The 18,544-nt window shown below is 39.7% G+C and overlaps 1 protein-coding gene across 3 annotated transcripts in view; it reads right to left on the minus strand.

The window, feature by feature from the left end:
- The window catches only part of Pak5 (p21 (RAC1) activated kinase 5), a 300,079-nt gene that overhangs the window by 89,723 nt on the left and 191,812 nt on the right, over positions 1–18,544 (minus strand). For all 3 annotated transcript variants that reach the window (NM_001434031.1, NM_001434030.1, NM_001107781.2), the window contains 1 exon segment: positions 7,264–7,478. In NM_001434031.1, coding sequence (NP_001420960.1) covers positions 7,264–7,467 — 204 coding nt within the window. In that variant the 5' untranslated portion in view covers positions 7,468–7,478.

The following is an 18,544-nucleotide window of genomic DNA, read 5'->3' on the forward strand; positions in this document are numbered from 1 at the left end:
TTGAGAAGAGTTAAGCCACACAAAAACCCTACAAAGAAAGTGAACTTCACACCAATTTCCCTCATGAACATTGATGCAAAAATATTCAATAAAATTCTTGCAAACCAAATTCAAGAAGATATCAAAATGATCATTCATTGTGATCAAGTAGGCTTCATCCCAGGGACACAAGGATGGTTCAATATATGGAAAACCATTAAAGTAATCCACTATATAAACAAACTCAAGGAAAAAAAACACATGAATATCGATAGATGCTGAGAAAGCATTTGACAAAATTTAACACTCCTTCATGATAAAAATCTTGGAAAGATCAGGAATTCAAGGCCCATACCTTAACACAGTAAAAATAATATATAGCAAACCAGTAGCCAACATCATAGTAAATGGAAAGAAACTTGTAGCAATCCCTCTAAAATCAGGGACTAGACAAGGCTGCCCACTCTCTCCCTACTTATTCAATATAGTACTTGAAGGCCTAGTCAGAGTAATCAGACAAGAAAAAGAGGTCAACAGGATACAAATCGGAAAGGAAGAAGTCAAAATTTCACTATTTGCAGATATGATAGTATACTTAAGTGACCCCAAAAATTCCACCAGAGAACTCCTACAGCTGATAAACAACTTCAGCAAAGTGGCTGGATATAAAATTAACTCAAACAAATCAGGAGCTTTCCTCTACTCAAAGGATAATCAGGCTGAGAAAGAAATTAGGGAAACAATACTCTTCACAATAGTCACAAATAATATAAAATACCTTGGTGTGACTCTAACCAAGCAAGTGAAAGATCTGTATGACAACATCTTCAAGTCTCTGAAGAAAGAAATTGAAGAAGATCTCAGAAGATGGAAAGACCTCTCATGCTCATGGATTGGCATGGTAAAAATGACCATTGTATTGAAAGCAATCTACAGATTCAATGTAATCCCCATCAAAATTCCAACTCAATTCTTCATAGAATTTGAAAAAGCAATTTGCAAATTCATTTGGAAAGGCACCAAACTCTTAGCTGCAGGTTTCAAATGCTCTGCACTATCTACTATCAAATCTCTGCTTCCCTGGATCTGAAACTATCTCCTTCTGTTCTCCCTAGCACTGTCTTCTCCACTCCTGTAGATGATCTATTTACTCTTTATACTCTCCACACTTGGTTTTGATCCAGTGTCTCTGGACCACTTCTTCCTTCTGGATGTAAATATTTCCCATTTTTAAGATTGCTCCGGGCTCATTGGTAGATAAGCTATGATGTTTACCCACCCATGTGAAGACTTATAAATGAAAAGATGCAGTCCAGCTGGTTAAACATTAAGGCTTTGGGTTTCCTGAGCTAAAATAGATGTTTCTATGTCCAACATTGCATCATAGTAGAGAAAGATTTAAACAAGGAAGACCTAAAACTATAATGAAGTAGATAATAGGAAAGCTATAGCAGATTGAATCTATTGGCTTTGAACATCAGGATTGAAAAAAATGAGAAGAGCAGTTACTTAGCTATGTTGACATGTAGTGTGAGGACCATAGTTTAACATAGTTTAGGGCAAGAAGCAGGCATGGAAGTCAGAATAGTCTCCCTGGGTCATTCCTTACTTGTCACAGTTTCACTCAGTGAAGAGTGTGACAAACAACTGCTACAGTTTGATTTCTTAATGAATATTCTTAGAAACTAGAGGGCACATATAAAGAAATAGCCCCTCTAATGCTAGAAAACATATAACTGTCCTATAGTTTAGGAACATGCATTTGAAAACATTTAAGAAAATAATCTCATAGAAATGGGAGTAAGCTGACAAAGCTCAAAATATCTAGGCTCTAGGAGTGCAATAATGAATCATGAACAAGGAGAGAGAGAATTACAAAGGAAGAGAGGTGGGTTCATTATTTGAGGAGCATCTGACACATTAACTGTAACAAGAGGAGAAACAAAGAGCGGTCACCCAGAATGGAACAGACCTGAAATTCTCTTCTCTTCATTTACCTGTTTTGTCTTCTAAAGGTTTTTTTTAATTTATTTAATACTTAATAATAATTCTTTGGTTTCCGGGCAAACATCCCCCTCCCCCCTCCCCTTCCTTATGGGTGTTCCCTTCCCAACCCTCCCCCCATTGCCGCCCTCCCCCCATAGACTAGTTCACTGGGGGTTCAGTCTTAGCAGGACCCAGGGCTTCCCCTTCCACTGGTGCTCTTACTAGGATATTCATTGCTACCTATGAGGTTGGAGCCCAGGGTCAGTCCATGTATAGTCTTTGGGTAGGGGCTTAGTCCCTGGAAGCTCTGGTTGCTTGGCATTGTTGTTCATAAGGGGTCTCGAGCCCCTTCAAGCTCTTCCAGTTCTTTCTCTGATTCCTTTAACGGGGGTCCTATTCTCAGTTCAGTGGTTTGCTGCTGGCATTCGCCTATGTATTTGCTGTATTCTGGCTGTGTCTCTCAGGAGCGATTTTTTTTAACTTTCTTTCTTTCTTTCTTTTTTTTTTTTTTTGGTTCTTTTTTTCGGAGCTGGGGACCGAACCCAGGGCCTTGCGCTTCCTAGGTAAGCGCTCTACCACTGAGCCAAATCCCCAGCCCCAGGTTATTTTTAATGTAGTGGTCAGAGGTAGAGGATAAAAAGGGACGACACAGAAACCCAACTTTGGAATGTTATGAAACACTGACAATTGCAGAGCTGAAGACGACCCAGAAGAACCAACTTGGCTTTGGCATTAACCGCAACCCTCAGCCTCCACAAAATAAAGAGAAGGCTGTTAACACAGCTAGGGGAAAGGGATCCAGACAGGCAACAAAATTTGCGTCAAAGGCATTTCCCTCTCCAATTATTAAGGGATCCACATGAGGACAAAACTGCACATCTGCTATATATATGGAACCTAGGTCCAGACCATGTATGCTCTGTGGTTGATGGTTCAGTTATAGTAGGTTCCTGTCTGCAAACAGCGAAGTATCATTAATAATGTCAGGGGTTGGCTCTCTCCCACGGAATGAGTCTCAAATTGGACCAGTCATTGGTTTGCCATTTCACTAATTTCTGCTCCAGCTTCATCCCTGTATATCTTGTAGGCAAATTTTGGTGGAAGGTTTTGTGGCTGAGTTGGTGTTTCTCTCCCTCCTCTGGAAGTCCTGTTTTTCCCCTAGCTGGGCTGCCTTGTCCGGCCTCAGTGGGAGAGAATGCTTTTAGTCTTGATGTTTCTTGATGTGCCAGTGTGAGTTGGTACCCAGCAAGTGGAGAGGGTGATGGAAGGGAAGAGGGGAGGGGAGGGAGGGAGGGGCTGAAAGGAAAGGAGGGAGGGGAGCTGTGATCATGTTGTAAAGTAACCAAATAAATTAATGAAGAAAGAAAGCTTTGAAGAACAGTCAACAACTTACCACTACACACATGAAATAGCAAATATGTCACTTCTCCATAAAAAAGCTTCTTCTTGAAGCAGATAGCAGTTATTATAGAGACCTTCAACTGGTAAATGTGTAGATAACAGACTGTGAAATTCTGTGCCCTAAATGGGACATCTATATCACTCTATATATCCCTGAAAGGTACAGCAAATGGCTAAAGGGAACAGTGTTTTCTGTTTAAAATAGGGCAGTTGCACATAAGAACTTACAGTCACTGTGACTTTAGCAAGATCATGGCAGATGGAATTTCGTCAAGAAGGAATACCATCCCTAACTGAGGAGATATTGGCAATTAATAGCTGTTAGTGTGCGCGCACGCGTGCGCGCGCGCACACACACACACACACACACACACACACACACACACACACACGGGGAGGGGAGAGAGAGAGAGAGAGAGAGAGAGAGAGAGAGAGAGAGAGAGAGAGAGAGAGAGAGAATTTTCTTTAAGGGTATGACCCTTGATAGGTCAATCAAACTTCAGAACAGGCCCTAAATCAAGAATATTTGGGCAGCACTAATTAAATTCCATGACTTTAAAAAAAGAAAAGAAAAAGACCAAGTTGGGTGGGCATGGAGGGAGAATGGATCTAGGATGGAGGGGGCAAATGTGATAAAAATACAGTGTAGTGGATTACCAAAGAATTAACACACATACGACATCTTTGAAATTATAAGTTAGACAGATGTATATTAACGGAGCCATTGAAGGTTAGGGGCTAGGGAGATGACTCAGAAGTTAGGAGACTTGTTACTCTTTTAGAGGACCTGAATTTTGTTCCTAGCACTCATGTTGGGTGTTTTACAACTGCTTGTACCTTTACCTCTAGAGAAAATGACACCATTCTAACCTCCAAGGGCACCCACATACATGTGTGCATATATGCATATACCTTCTCACACAGACACATAAATAAATAATAAACAAATTCTCAAAAAGAGAATGCTTTAAAGGCTATGTTAGATAAAAGATATAAGCATTATGTAACTCCAAACTGTTTGGTTGAATAAATTGTATTAAATTATAGAATGATAGGATATTATATTCAGTAATCTCTTGGGACTTGAACATTAACACTCTACTAGAGAAGACAAAATTCTCTTTTCATATTGGACAATTAAAAAGAGAATAAATGGAGTTCCGTGTGAGGATCAAACCACAGAAATCACAGATTGTTACATTTGATATGAGACAGAAATGTTTATGCTTGAAATTTTTGGTTTTAGACCCTCCAAATTTATTCAGGATCCAAAAGACTTAAGTTTATATAAGAATTAAAAACTATATAGCATATACTATATTATAAATAAGAAGCTTTTAAAACATAGGAGTCTAGAGTTTATGACACTTTAGGCATAAACCATGATAGTATGACATATGTCCCTTTCTGGAAAAGCCTGATGCGTCCTCAGTACATAAAGAAAATGCCAAATGACTCTCAAGTACTATGAAAAGAATCTGATCTTGTAGACTCAAAGAATCTCAGGTACCTAAGAGTTCCAGACTGTACTGCAAGAACCAGGTATTGTAATCTGGTATAGCACAGATTTTATAGTATCCTACTCTAGTAAAATGGGTAAGTTATAAAAAGTCACAGTTTAAACTAAACTCAAGTCCTCTGTATGAATCAGAACTTTTATCTCAATTTTAAGTAAAAAACTTGAAGAATAGTTATACTGTATGGCATTTCAGTAAAATTTAAATACACCAAATATTTAAAATAATTGCTATAATCCTAATTAATAATTAAAAAGAATTCAGAAGGAAGCATTAGGCTATGCTGATTGCTCATGTGAGGTAGAAGCCGTGACGACCTAACCCTATCTATCTTTCTGTGTTTTGTTGCATCACTTAGAATGGATTCTAGGCTGTAACAAAGGGAAAGAACGAACATGCAGCACTTGCTTTAACCCAGTGACAACAATGCTATTCCACTGAATTTTGAGGCAGTGTATTGATTGCTATGTAGCTCAGGCTGGCCTGAAACTCCATTCCTCTTCCTTCTGTCTTCCAAGTGCTAGGATTACAGGCACACACCACTGTGTTGTTCATCAGGAATATTGGTACTTACAGGATGTTCCCATTGTTCAACAGGGCATCAGTTTGTTATAAATGCAAACCATTGGGGACTCCAGAAACATTGAATCAGAATCTCCCATGTGATGCTGAGAGGGGAGAGGGTTATACTGAGCCCCTTAGGACTAAGGTTGAGACTCAGTAACCATTCAACCTTTCCTTTACATAGAATACACCTAATTCAGGAACAACTGGGTAATATTGCTTATGATATTCTTATGAACAGACAAGTTAGGTAGAAAAAAAAGCAGTTTTGGTGTGGGGAGAAGAGATGTTAGAAATAGAACCCAGGGTGTCACACATGCTAAGCACAGACTACATCACTGGTCAGCGTTTCCCACTCTTGCCAAATGTTTACAATTATTCCTTCCTCTGACTATTGAGATGATTTCAGTCGGTCTATATTTTTGAGGGTGGGGAACAAGAAAATCGACTTGTAACATAAATCTACGATTCTGATAAAAATTCCAGTAACTTGAACATTTTTTAGCAGTGTAGAATCACACTAATGTTTTCTTCTATGTAAATAAGAGTCTTGAGAACTACTTTTGTCAATGTTCTCAGTCTGTCTTCAGACCACAAGCCTTAGCACTAACAGGACATCAGCTAGAAATGAACATGTGGAATCCCTAACCCATTTCTACTGAATCAGAAACAGAGGTAGTGCTTCCCATCTGTGTTGGGGTGGTTTGTATAAAATGGCCCCCATGGGCACATAGGGAGAGGCACTATTAGGAGGTGTGGCCTTGTTGAAGGAAGCATGTCACTAGTGGGCAGGCTTTGAGGATCCGAAAGTTCAAACTAGGTCTAGTAGGTCACTGCCTCTTCCTGATGCCTGGGGATGCAGATGTAGGACTCTCTCCAGCACCAAGTCTGCCTGCATCTTGTCATGCTTCCTGCCTGCCATGAAGACAAGGGACTAAACCTCAGAACTGTGAGCCAGCCCCAATTAAATGCTTTCCTTTAGAAGACTTACTATGGCCATGGTGTCTCTTTACAGAAATAGAAACCCTAAATTAAACATCTGTTTAATCAAAGTCTGTTGGTGATTCTGATTTGTGATATATCTTGAGAAGCACTGACATACAAAGACTACACAACTAACCTTGCACAGACTTGAAGTGCCAGAATGGGTGGCTATCCAGTGGGGCTCCCATCTGCTCAGAGGAGAAGAGGATGGGGGATAGGGGGTGGAGGATGGGGGTTGGAGGATGGGGAGTGGGGATGGGGATAGGGGATGGATTATGGGAGGGGGTGACCAGGAGGGCAGCAGTGAGTGGGTAAATTATAGCCTATTCAAATACTGAAATTATTTGCTAATATTTGAGATAGTTCTCTTTTAGACAATGAAAATAAAAGTGAATATATACATATTTACTATACAATCCATACTTTATCTATACATACATGTTAGTATTTTATACACCTATAAATAAAATTTATTGCTATTAAAATCTATTATTACATCTTATATTAAATTATGTATAAATATTTTGAAAACAAAATAAGGCATCAAAAATATATCCAATAAAATATTTGATTAGAAGCTATTGCTGCTACTATCAGAGGAAGTGAAGATTATTAACAGAAAAAAAGTTCATTTTGTAGCTTAATTTTACACTTGAATATTTCGATAACCAGTATTTGAAGGTTAAATTTCCTTTCTATGTGCTGCCAAATGAAGATTAACTGTGGCTAATATAAGGACATTTTTCAAAGGTTACATAGTTTATCAAGATGGCACATTAGGTCAAATCAGATCATGGCCTGAAGTTGACTCAAAGACAGAACCTTTCCATACCTTCATGGGAGCCAGTTGTATGGGTGTGATGCATGATGGATCCACCATAGGCTTGGGCCTGTTGGCTGTGTCTGCTAACAGGCTGTGCCACTGCTGGGGAAGGCCAGTAAACTTCTGCTCTTGTGGATCAAACCCAGTATGAACCCTGTGTTCAAAGTTAGATGGGCCGGATATTTCGATCTTTTTCTTTTTCTTCCCAAACATGATGTAAAAACCTGGGAAATACAAAGAGAAAATAGGTAGCTTATAGCTTGCTGCAAGGAGATGCATTTCTTTTAAATAATTTAGTTACACTTTTTTTTTTTTTGTTATTTTCCACAATACTAGTTGGAAAATTTAGAAGTTTGGTTTTCAAGTGTATAGATTAAATCATTTCTTTCTAAATCTTTGTCCTTGTCTTGAATGATCTCAGTGGAACACGGCTGCTTGTCCCATTGATACTGAATTTGTTTCATGTGACCCACACTGACCAGTCATCTGGACAATAAGCCAGTCTAGAGTAGGGGTGTTTGGAGCTCTCACACCAATGTACTTGCCATGAAGATTTCTTAGGTAGATTAAACTTCATTTTCATCCTCAGTTTTAGAAGAAGAGATGTATGAAGCAGATGCAAAGCCTATTCTGAAGTCAAGACCAGACAATCCCAGCTGAGTCAGACACAGCTGGTTGTTGTGTGGATGTAACACAGGCAGGGTTAGATTTCAGAGTTATCAAGGAACATTACTGAAGCAAAAGCTGACCAATTCCCAAAGAGAAGCACATCAAGGTTTGGTATGCACTTAAAATCTAGAATACATATGTGAAAAAATAACACATATATCAGTAGGAAAAGCAAGCTAATAATTACTCAGCAAATAAAGCAATTAAGATAGGTAGAACTAAATACTTATCAAATACCCAGAAAACCACCAGAACAAAGTAGGTCCTGTAAGTGTTAGCTACAGGAAATGGCGAAGCTGTGCTTTATGGTTCTGAGAACTTGTCATGTTGTTCCGCGCGCGACTTCCCGCCGGCAGGAAGCACGCGGGTACATAGAAATCCTTACTGTGACCAACTTTATTAATCTTAGAAGAGGAAGGGCCACCGCACCAACATGGCGCGCTTATAAACACCCTAGTGCGGCGCATCCACACCTGATTGGTTGTTTACCCATGATCTCATAAGGCACGCCCCGGAGTGGGCAAAGACCTGGCACGAAGGCACTCTTGCACATGCGCACAGTTAACTTCCTGAAAGGGAGCCGGCTGGCGCGGCAAAGGCTGGCGCCATCTTGTAATGGCGGAGGCTATCCTGGCCTTCCACATGGGGCGCAGTGGAAGCCAGCACCATCTAGTGGTGGCGAATGTTATTGCAGCCCTCTACATCATGTAACTTGGTTTTCAACATTGGTTGTCACACGATTACATGTATTTTGGGTATGTGCTTTATTTGACCAGAGGTACTCACCAGTGATTAAGATAAACAAGGTCACTTTGGGAATCCTTCCACATCCTGTTTTGGGACTTGTAAAAGGTGGGAAGATTATTTTGAGGCTTAGACATTTTGCTTTCTTCGTTAGGAGGATTCCAGCAGGATTGAAGATATTCTAAAGAGGTATTTGTGCCCCAGAAATCCTATGCTGGGAGAAAAAAAAGGCTGAAGCCTGGTGCTGACCAGAGGGGAATTTGTCTCACAGAAGAGGATCTCACACAGTGCTGAGAGTGCTTTTGCAGGAGGAACTGGATCTTGGCACAGACGATTCTGAGAGGCAGCACCACACCTTGGCCTGGAACTGTTATCTTGACAGAATTCTTGTCCTCAGTTGAAACCTAAATGTTATACTAATACTGAAAGACAGAGCTGGGGGGGTCACTGAATCTCATAGTCCCTGGTCCTAATGTGGCCACACTAACTACTCTTTTTCTGCTTTGTCTCAGTTGTTTGTTTGATTGACTTATTGCAGATGTTGCTTGCTTGAATGCTGCAGGGTTCAAACACTAACTCAGATAATTTTAGTGACTATTGTTCACGTTGCCAGAGCTTCGTGGATATTAACATCTCTTACTTTCTTCTTCTACCATATTCTATTTCTCTTCAATCAAATCCCCGTCCTTCTTTTCATCCTATATTGCTACTTTTCAGGCCATCTGTCTTCTGCTTTCCAACTCTCTCAAGTGCCTTCCTCATTCTCTGTCTATGTAAACATTCTGTTACAGACATCTGATCATTCATAGTCCCAACTGCCTCTCATCTGTACAGGCTTGGCTCTGAAATATCCCCAAAGGCTCGAGTGTTGAAAGTTTGGTTCCCAGAGGATGGTACTATTGGGAGACAATTAGCTCATCTAGGTACTGAACAGGGCAGTTTGGAGGTGGGACATGTTAGGGCATGCAACTCTTTGATGGGCATATTTTGACTCTAACTCTGGCCTTTGTTTCATGGACCACAGGGAGAAGTTGTGTTCCTTGTCATGTTTCTTTTCATTCTCGGCTAAATGTGATGAGACTTAGTAACCATGGACTGAATCCCCTGAACCTGTAAGTCATAATAAACCTTTCCTCCTCCCAAGTGTTTTTTTCAGGTGTTTGTATAGGTTGATGTCTTTGTGCAGGAAGGCAAGTACAGGATAGAACAAGGCCTGTCATTGGAGGAGAAGGAAGGATGGGTGGGGGGAAAGTTTTGGAAAGAGGAGAGGGAGCCAGAACGAGAAAGAGAAGGAGGCAGATGTTATGATTTTTCTCTGCACAGGTTGTTATGACTATTTTTAAAGGATGAGTATGTACAGGATTTTGTGCTGTCTAGATGGGCAAATTATATCTTATCAATTGGATCAGAGGTTATTGTGTGGTGTATTTTTCCATGTGGCAACTTAATTGAGCTCAAGAGAAGGTGCGGTGGTGGGATGCACTAAGCCAACCACAGAATTGGAATGTGTATGCTTGGCATGGTAACAACCCACCAAGGGAACTGTGAGTGAAAGCAAAACAGAGTGGCAAGGTGCCAGGCTGGAATGGCTTGCAGACTACCTGGGTGTTCATGGGAACCAGTCTCACCTTTTTCATTTTTACCACAACATGTTTTTCTATAGGGAAAAGGATGTGAAGAACATAGAAAAGCCCTGCTGTTCTTGCAGGGTTTTACTTCAGAGTAATCTAGACATTGCTAACGGATGGCAATGGCTCCAATACTTTGCTGATCTTATTTTGGCCTTGAAAACATAATTTAAAAGAAGTTACTTTGCTCTAGTTTTATGCTTCATGCCTGTAATCACAACACTTAGAAGTCTGGGGCAGAAAGAATTCCCCAAATTCAAGGCTACTCTGGGTTAAGTAATAAGTTCTTGCTCAGTCTGAGTTACAGAGTGAGACCATGTCTCAAAAAATAAAAGGAAAAAAAAAAGAAAAAGAAAAGGAAATTCTTTGAGTCCTTTGCTGTAAGTGGGTCAGTAAACATAAGTCTGATAATCTTAAAATATGGGCACATGGAATTCGAAATGTAAGGAAAGGAAGGGACAAGGGAGAAAGGCCATTGCAGAAACACCCAACAGAGTCCAAGGCTTCTCTCACACTGACTCTAGATTTGAATATATAATTTGCTCTAATCTGTGGGACAAAGAAATAATACAATAGAGGCATATGATTCACTGACCATCAGTGTTTGCCCTCTTGCTGATCTCAGATCCCAAGGTTTACATAAGAACAAAAAGCCATGTTAACCCATTGTAGCACCAGGTGATTAGTCATACCGGCCAATGCTAGCTAATCCCCAGCAGTAGAGCTGCTCATTGGATCTCTAATTCCTTACATGAAAGAGACCATCAGCAGGAAAACTACCCAATGTACTGAAGCCTCAGTTTCTGACCTATCAAATCAGGACACAAATCCATTGAACCATTATTTTTGGAAGCTGATTGTTACACAGAGAAAAGCTAATAAGAAATACATATCACCTCCTGTCTTGCATGTTTACGAACTCCTCACTCTTTCGGTTTTTGCTGCTCCAAGATTTCAAATCACAATGTCCAGTCTGGGCAGCTATATCAGTCATCATGTAATTGCCTTAATGCAAAAGAGTCTTAATTGTGATACCCTGACCTGGGTAGTCGACTACTTGGAGAATTTTCAGTGGAAAAAAATTTAAAAATTAGTGGTTCTATATACCACCATCTGGCTATTTGCTGAACAGAGAACATATTAAAAAATATAATTGTGCCTTTCATTGTCTGAGTCAACATGACATTTTAATAGACATTTCCATAATTTTAAAAAAGAAAGACAAGGTCATCTGGATGAGTTCATTTGCACATATTCATACCTGAACAAGGAATAAAAATGCTAGACCAAGTATTTTTAGAACTGGAACAGAGATATCTTGCTATGTCATTTTTATTTATGAATCTTCTAGGGGGCTACTATGCCATTCAAGTGAATGCATATTAAAAAAATATGAATGAATTAACACTGTATGTAGGAAATGGTAGAAAGCAAAACTGTGGCTAAAGTAACAAGTCTACAGAATCTTGTGACTCTGTATACCATTTTAAGGACAGATCTGCGTGGCTAGTGAGATCAAGTTTAAAAAGGAAACAGTTGTGCATGATAGTATATATCTGAAATCCCAGCATCCAGGAAGCAGCAGCAGAAGGATTGCCTCAGCTTAAAGGTCATAGTGTTCTACATAGTGAGACCATGTTTCAAAATGAGCCAACAAACCAGTAAAACAAATCAAGACAAAACAAAAGAAAATAACAATAACACTCAGAGTTTCAGAAGAAGATATGCAAAGCCACATATGTAGCAGAGGATGGCATTGCCAGGCATCAATAGGAGAGGAAGCCCATGGTCCAGTGTAGGGGAATGTCAGGGCATTGAGCTGGGAATGGGTGGGTGGGAGTGGGAGCATCTTCACAGAAGTAGGGGGAGGGGAAAGAAGAATGGGAGGGGGAAGAGGATAACATTTGAAATGTAAATACATATAATACCCAAGAAAAATTAAATAAAAAATAATGCTGAAAAAAATGGTTCTAAATCCTAAAGAAATTCTCATGCAACTGAATCAGAAATAGAATTGCTAAGATTTAGAGTGATCTTCTCTCAACAGTAGCCATTACTGATTTCATACAGGCGAAAGATGGAGATAGCATCCTGGTGTCCTAAAGCATCAGGCAATAGAACGATGGCCAGAAAGAACGTAACAGTGCCTGGTAAGTGTATTAGTTACTTTTCTTAGATTTAAGAGAAAAGACACAAATAAAAGCAACCTAAGGAAGGAGGGTTTATTTTGGTTTATAGTTTTAGAGCACAGTATATAATGGCAAGGAAATCATGACAACAGCACCATGAGGAAGTTGCTCATTTTGTGTCTACAGTCAAAGAGCATGGAAAGTGATGGATGCTATTGCTCGTTTATTGTTATTTTTTTCAGTGTGGGACCCTCACTCATGGAATGGCTCTGTTATATTTAAAGTAGTGATTTCCATCTCAATTAACGAAGTCTAGAAACTCCAGACATGCCTAGATGCTTGTATCTAGGGTGGCTCTAAAACCCATCAAGTTGAAAAATCAAGACAAGCCATCATGGCATATGATTCCTTTCTGATATGTCCATGACTGCTTAGGGTCATGAATATTCAGTGTGTATGATGCCACATTCACAATAAATCTGGGCCAGCATTTTCGAGATCAACTTTTGATATCTTGATGAGAGGACTCATGGACCATATCCATGACTATGATTTAGTACATAAGAAAAACAGTCAAGTGTGACTGATCCTGACAATTCTATGACACACTATCTCCCTTTACAAGCATGTCATGGGGCTTATGAAGGTTGAATAACTTGATTTGTCTAAGTTGTCTGATTAGGAGGTAGCAAAATCTAATTCACATCTAAGTCTTTCTCGCTTCGCACCTGCCCCTGAAGTGTTACTTTTGACCAGCAAGTTGCACTAAATTAGGTTCACAAAAAATGGCCTTTAGGCAAACTCAATAATTATGTATATGAATTAAGCCTATGATACATAGACATGGGGAGAGGGGCCCTCTAAAATACCACTAGACTTCACAATTTGGAGATACAAGTTCAACAAAATACATGTCATGTTGGAAGATGAAAGTGAAATGCACTTTTTTTAAACAAACAATAAGGAATAAAAGAAGAAACATTGAGAAAGACAACAATTGAAATAGTCCTTACCAGTGAGAATCAGAAAGCCAGTGAATCTCATGAATCTCTTGTTCATGTAAGCATGAACAAGATAGGAATATAACATTTAGAGGAGTAGGAGAGATTAACAGATTGTATAATAAAGCTAAATCCTTAGGCACAATGGCAGAAAATTAAAGAATAAAAGTGTTTATTAAGTGTTATTATATATATAGTGTCAGAAGATTATTTCTATCTATATCTATATCTATATCTATATCTATATCTATATCTATATCTATATCTATATCTATATCTATATCTATATCTATATCTATATCTATATCTATATCTATATCTATATCTATATCTATATCTATATCTATATCTATATCTATATCTATATCTATCTATATCTATCTATATACCTATATATCTATATCTATATCTATATCTATATCTATATCATCTATCTATATCTATCTATCTATCTATCTATCTATCTCTATATATATACATATATGTGGGGTGTGTGTGTATGTGTGGGTATGCTTGTGTGTGTTAGGTTGATCTCAGTTATCTGGTGCATCTCCCCTTTAAAAAAATGTGTCTGCTGCTTCCCCATAGGACAGTATAATAGAACACTTCTCTACCAAGTACTTCTACCAGAAGGAGCAACATACATGGTTGACTTGAACAGGTGTTTGATGCAAACATAATGAATTAAGATCTGTCCCTGAGGTACTCATTAGAGAAAAATCCATATGTGTCTAATGGAGTTTACATATGCTTAAAGTTATGGAAGATATTGCCTAGGCACAGGCAGATCATCCACAATTGTGTAACAACAGCCCACCTGTCAGTCAAGGCAAGGACCCACCCCATGGCTGCCCTGGGGATTGGCTTGTCTCTTTACTTAGACTCATATAAGAAGCCCCCCAACCCCCTCAAAAAAAGAACCCGGTGTTCTTAAGGTGTACTTGCTGGGCATGTGGTATATGTGCTACACTTTTACACTCACTGTTAGTAAGTATAATTCACTACCACTACTCTATATCTTGTGTGGATTATTGTTTGAGATGCAAGTAACCTGGACATTGCATCATGGGATACCATGAAATTCCCTCTAGTCATTTGAGTGTGTGTCTGTATGTAAAAACCTGGAAAATGAATTGGTAATTCACAAAGAAATGTCATGGTAAACCAGGAAGAGTTGAAAATGGTCAGGGAATGTGTCTGCAAATGTTATATTTCATATACTTTGTGAATCACCTGAAGTATTTTACAGTTAATATAAATTATTACTTAGAATATTTAATCCCTAGTCATCAGGGAAATGCAAACCAAATGACCCTGAGATTACATCTTACAGCAATCAGAATGACTAAGATCAAAACCTCAAGTGACAGAACATGGTGAGGATGTGGAGAATGAGGAGCACTCCTCCATTGCTTGTGGGATTGCAAACTTGTATAACCTCTCTGGAAATCAATCTGGCACTTTCTCAGAAAATTGTAAATAGTTCTACCTGAAGACCCACCTATTCTTCTTTTGGGCATACACCAAAAAAGATGCTCGACCATACCACAAAGACATTGCTCCACTATGTTCATTGCAGTTTTATTCGTAATAGCCAGGAACTGGAAACAACCTAGATGTCCCTCAACCAGAGAATGGATATAGAAAATATGATTCATTTACACAGTGAAATACTGTTCAGCTATTAAAAGAAACACATCATGAATTTTGAAGGCAAATGAATGGAATCAGAAAATATTTTGAGTGAGGAAATCCAGATCCAAAGGGACATGCATGGCATGTACTCAGTGACAAGTGGATAGTTGTCATAAAGGACAAGAGACCCATGATACACCCTGCAGACCCAAAGAAGCTAAACAAAAAGGAAGGCCCAAGTGAGGATGCTTGAATCCTGCTTAGAAGGGGGGGATGAAATAGTCATAGGAGGCAGAGGGAGGGATGGAACTGGGTGGAAGATGGGAGGGGGATGGTAATAGGGAAGTGAGGATCAAGTATGGGGAGAAACATGGGAGAAGGCCAGAGGACCAGGAGAATGAGCAGAAATCTGTAGCTGCTGGGGGTGGGGTATGTTGTTGTAAAAATATAAAAAAATAAAAACAGTATGGTTGTCTTTTATTCCCACTAGGTTCGGCACTGTGGTGCCCCAAGATATCTGCTGGATATCTTAATTCTCAGTCCACAAAGCCTCTCACCCTCTCTACTCCATTCCCTATCACACTGCCAAAGGCCTCTCTCTGAGCCCGGCAGCAATCTCTCTACCTATGTAGTTCCCAAGGCAGGTTTCCATGCCAGAAACACACATCCCAATTCCATGGTGGCCCAGACTGGCTGCCCCACACTCCATTACACTTAAATCTACACATGAAATAGCACACAACACAATAACCTTAGACCCAATTGATAAGATATAATTGCCCACCTAAACATACAAAGCCCAGTACCATCCATCCCTTAAGAACATTAATAACAATCTGTAAATACACAGAGTGGAATCTTAATGTCAGCCTCCATTTTCTCTCCGCCATGACTACTACTCCCTCTGTCCCTCCTGTGTAGATTTAAGTGTAATGGAGTGTGGGGCAGCTTGTCTGGGCCACCATAGAGTTGGGATGTGTGTTTCTGGCATGGAAACCTGCCTTGGGAACTACATAGGTAGAGAAATTGCTACCAGGCTCAGAAAGAGGCCTTCCGCAGTGTGATAGGGGATGGGGCAAAGAAGGTGAGAGGCTTTGTGGACTGAGAATTAAGATATCCAGCAGATATCTTGGGGCACTGCAGTGTCGAACCTAGTGAGGATAAAAAACAACCATACATTTTATTTTTTATATTTTTAAAACAACAGGGGTGGGCCAATTTCTAGGAAGTCCCACAGACCCGAGATGTGAGAGGTTTCCAGAAGTGCACAGGTGACCTTAGCAGAGATACATAACAGCAGGGATAAGGAACCCGAAGAGACCACCTCTTGTACCCAGGCAGGACCCACAGTGGGCAGATAAGGACACCACTCCACCCAAAACTTTTGACCCAAAAATTTTCCTGTCTAAAAGAAACGTAGGGACAAAGATGGAGCACAGACTGAGGGAATGGACAGCTTGAGACCCATGCCATGGGCAAGCACAAACTCCTGACACTATTAATGATACTCTGCGATGCTTGCAGACAGGAGCCTATCGTAACTGTCCTCTGAGAATCTCTACCCAGCAGCTGACTGAAATAGATGCAAAGACCCACGGCCAAAAGTTGGACTGAAGAGTTGGGGGAAGGATTGAAGGCCCTGAAAGGGATAGGTTAACTAACCTGGACCCTTGGGAGCTCTCAGAGACTGAGCCACCAACTAAAAAGCATAAAGATGGAGGCCCCTGGCATATTTGTAGCAGATGTGCAGCTCAATCTCCATTTGTATTTCCCAACAACTGGAGCAGGTGCTGTCCCTAAAGCTGTGACCTGATTGTGGAATCTATTCCTCAACAAGGCTGCCTTGTTTGACCTCAGTGGGAGATGTACCCAACCTTGATGTGCCAGGGTGAGGAGTATACCCAATGGGTGGCTCATCATCATCAACTCAGGAAGAGGGCATGAGTGAGGGACTTTGTGAGGGGGGGTAGGGAGAACAATGATTGGGGTGTAAATTAATTAACAAAAAGAAAATTTACATTAGACTATCTTCAATTCACTTAAAGAATGCTTAAATGTTCTTTGAAAACAGGCTTGCTTTTCATGGTTACAAAGTAGAAAGAATGTTTACTTCACACCATTTTGAATGGTCCAGAGTAGTCACTTACAGATTTCAAACGGAGTTGTCCTTGAGAACCACTTTGGATGAGAACTTGGCCTTTGTGTTGAGACCCAAAGACTGCACTCACATACCCATAACTTTCTAGTGGGGTGGCATTTTTGTGGGACCTCAGTATCTTCGAGAGTGGAGAGCGTTCACAGGACTCATCTAGTAGCCATTCAGAGAGCATCACTTCTTGTGTGCATTCCTCCAAGACTAAACTATCCTCAGTTGTTTGGTACCTTGTTCCATGACCCTGGAGTGGGGCTTACAGCTTGATATATTTTTAAAAAGCAAGATGGAATTTTATAAAACATTTTAATTAAATTATCTTTAAAAAGCAAACATTAAAACACTTGTACTAAACAATACCATTTTCCCCTTGGGCATTCTGATTCCTCACAGAATACTTACTGTAGGAAGTTGAAGTTGAACCTGTTTGCCAGAACCTCACAACCCAAGTTCTTCAGGACTGGCCAATTCTACAACTCAGGGCAAACTATAAATGGAGTTCCATAATAACTTTCCTTAGTTGGATGCTGTCAGGTATCAAGAACTGACAGAAGGATTAGATCTGAGCTAGATTTGGCTTTCTGACAAACCCACAGTAGCATTTTAAAGTAACTGTCATAGGTTAATGATTGCTTTCTGAAATGTAAATGTACTAAGTCTCAATGAACAATGTGTCTAAAAGAAACTAACATAATGAATTTCATTATTCCCATTTTATACTAATAATAACAACAATCGTAGATAGGGTTATAGATGTGTGCTACGATCTCAGAATGCATGGGAGGAGGGAATCATCTGACAAGGACCATATTGCAGATGAGATTGGAGCAGGACAAGATGGGGAGAGCTGAGGTCAAGCTATTAGACATTTTTTGTTCCTGCCCCCTTCAGCATCTCAAACAGTACTGGACAAAGAGAGTTGACCTTTAACCCCACCTTGACAACTAATTAGCGATTTGCTTTTAAGCCCTATGACTAAAGTAAGAACTTAATGACCATAGTGGACCATTAAGATGTCTAACCTCTTCTTATATATGTGTGTGTACAGGAAGCTTTTACAGTAAGTTTCCATATGAATTTTTCAAAAGCTTTCTAGTGTTAATTATTACTCTCCTTATTCTTTCTTTTATCCTCTCATCCTTGACCAGATCTAACCTTTCCTGTCTCATTATTCCCATCCAACCCTTTAGACTACTGCAATCTATACCTTCTTAACAGTGGGCACATATTCATTTCCTGATCTTTATACGTTTCCTAAATGAATATAAGAGGATTCAAAGTTAATATATATATATATATATATATATCATGAAATGTTTGTACACAAACACA

Source organism: Rattus norvegicus, chromosome 3 (genome assembly GCF_021556685.1).
Source record: "Rattus norvegicus strain SHRSP/BbbUtx chromosome 3, alternate assembly SHRSP_T2T, whole genome shotgun sequence".
Lineage (NCBI taxonomy): Eukaryota > Metazoa > Chordata > Mammalia > Rodentia > Muridae > Rattus > Rattus norvegicus.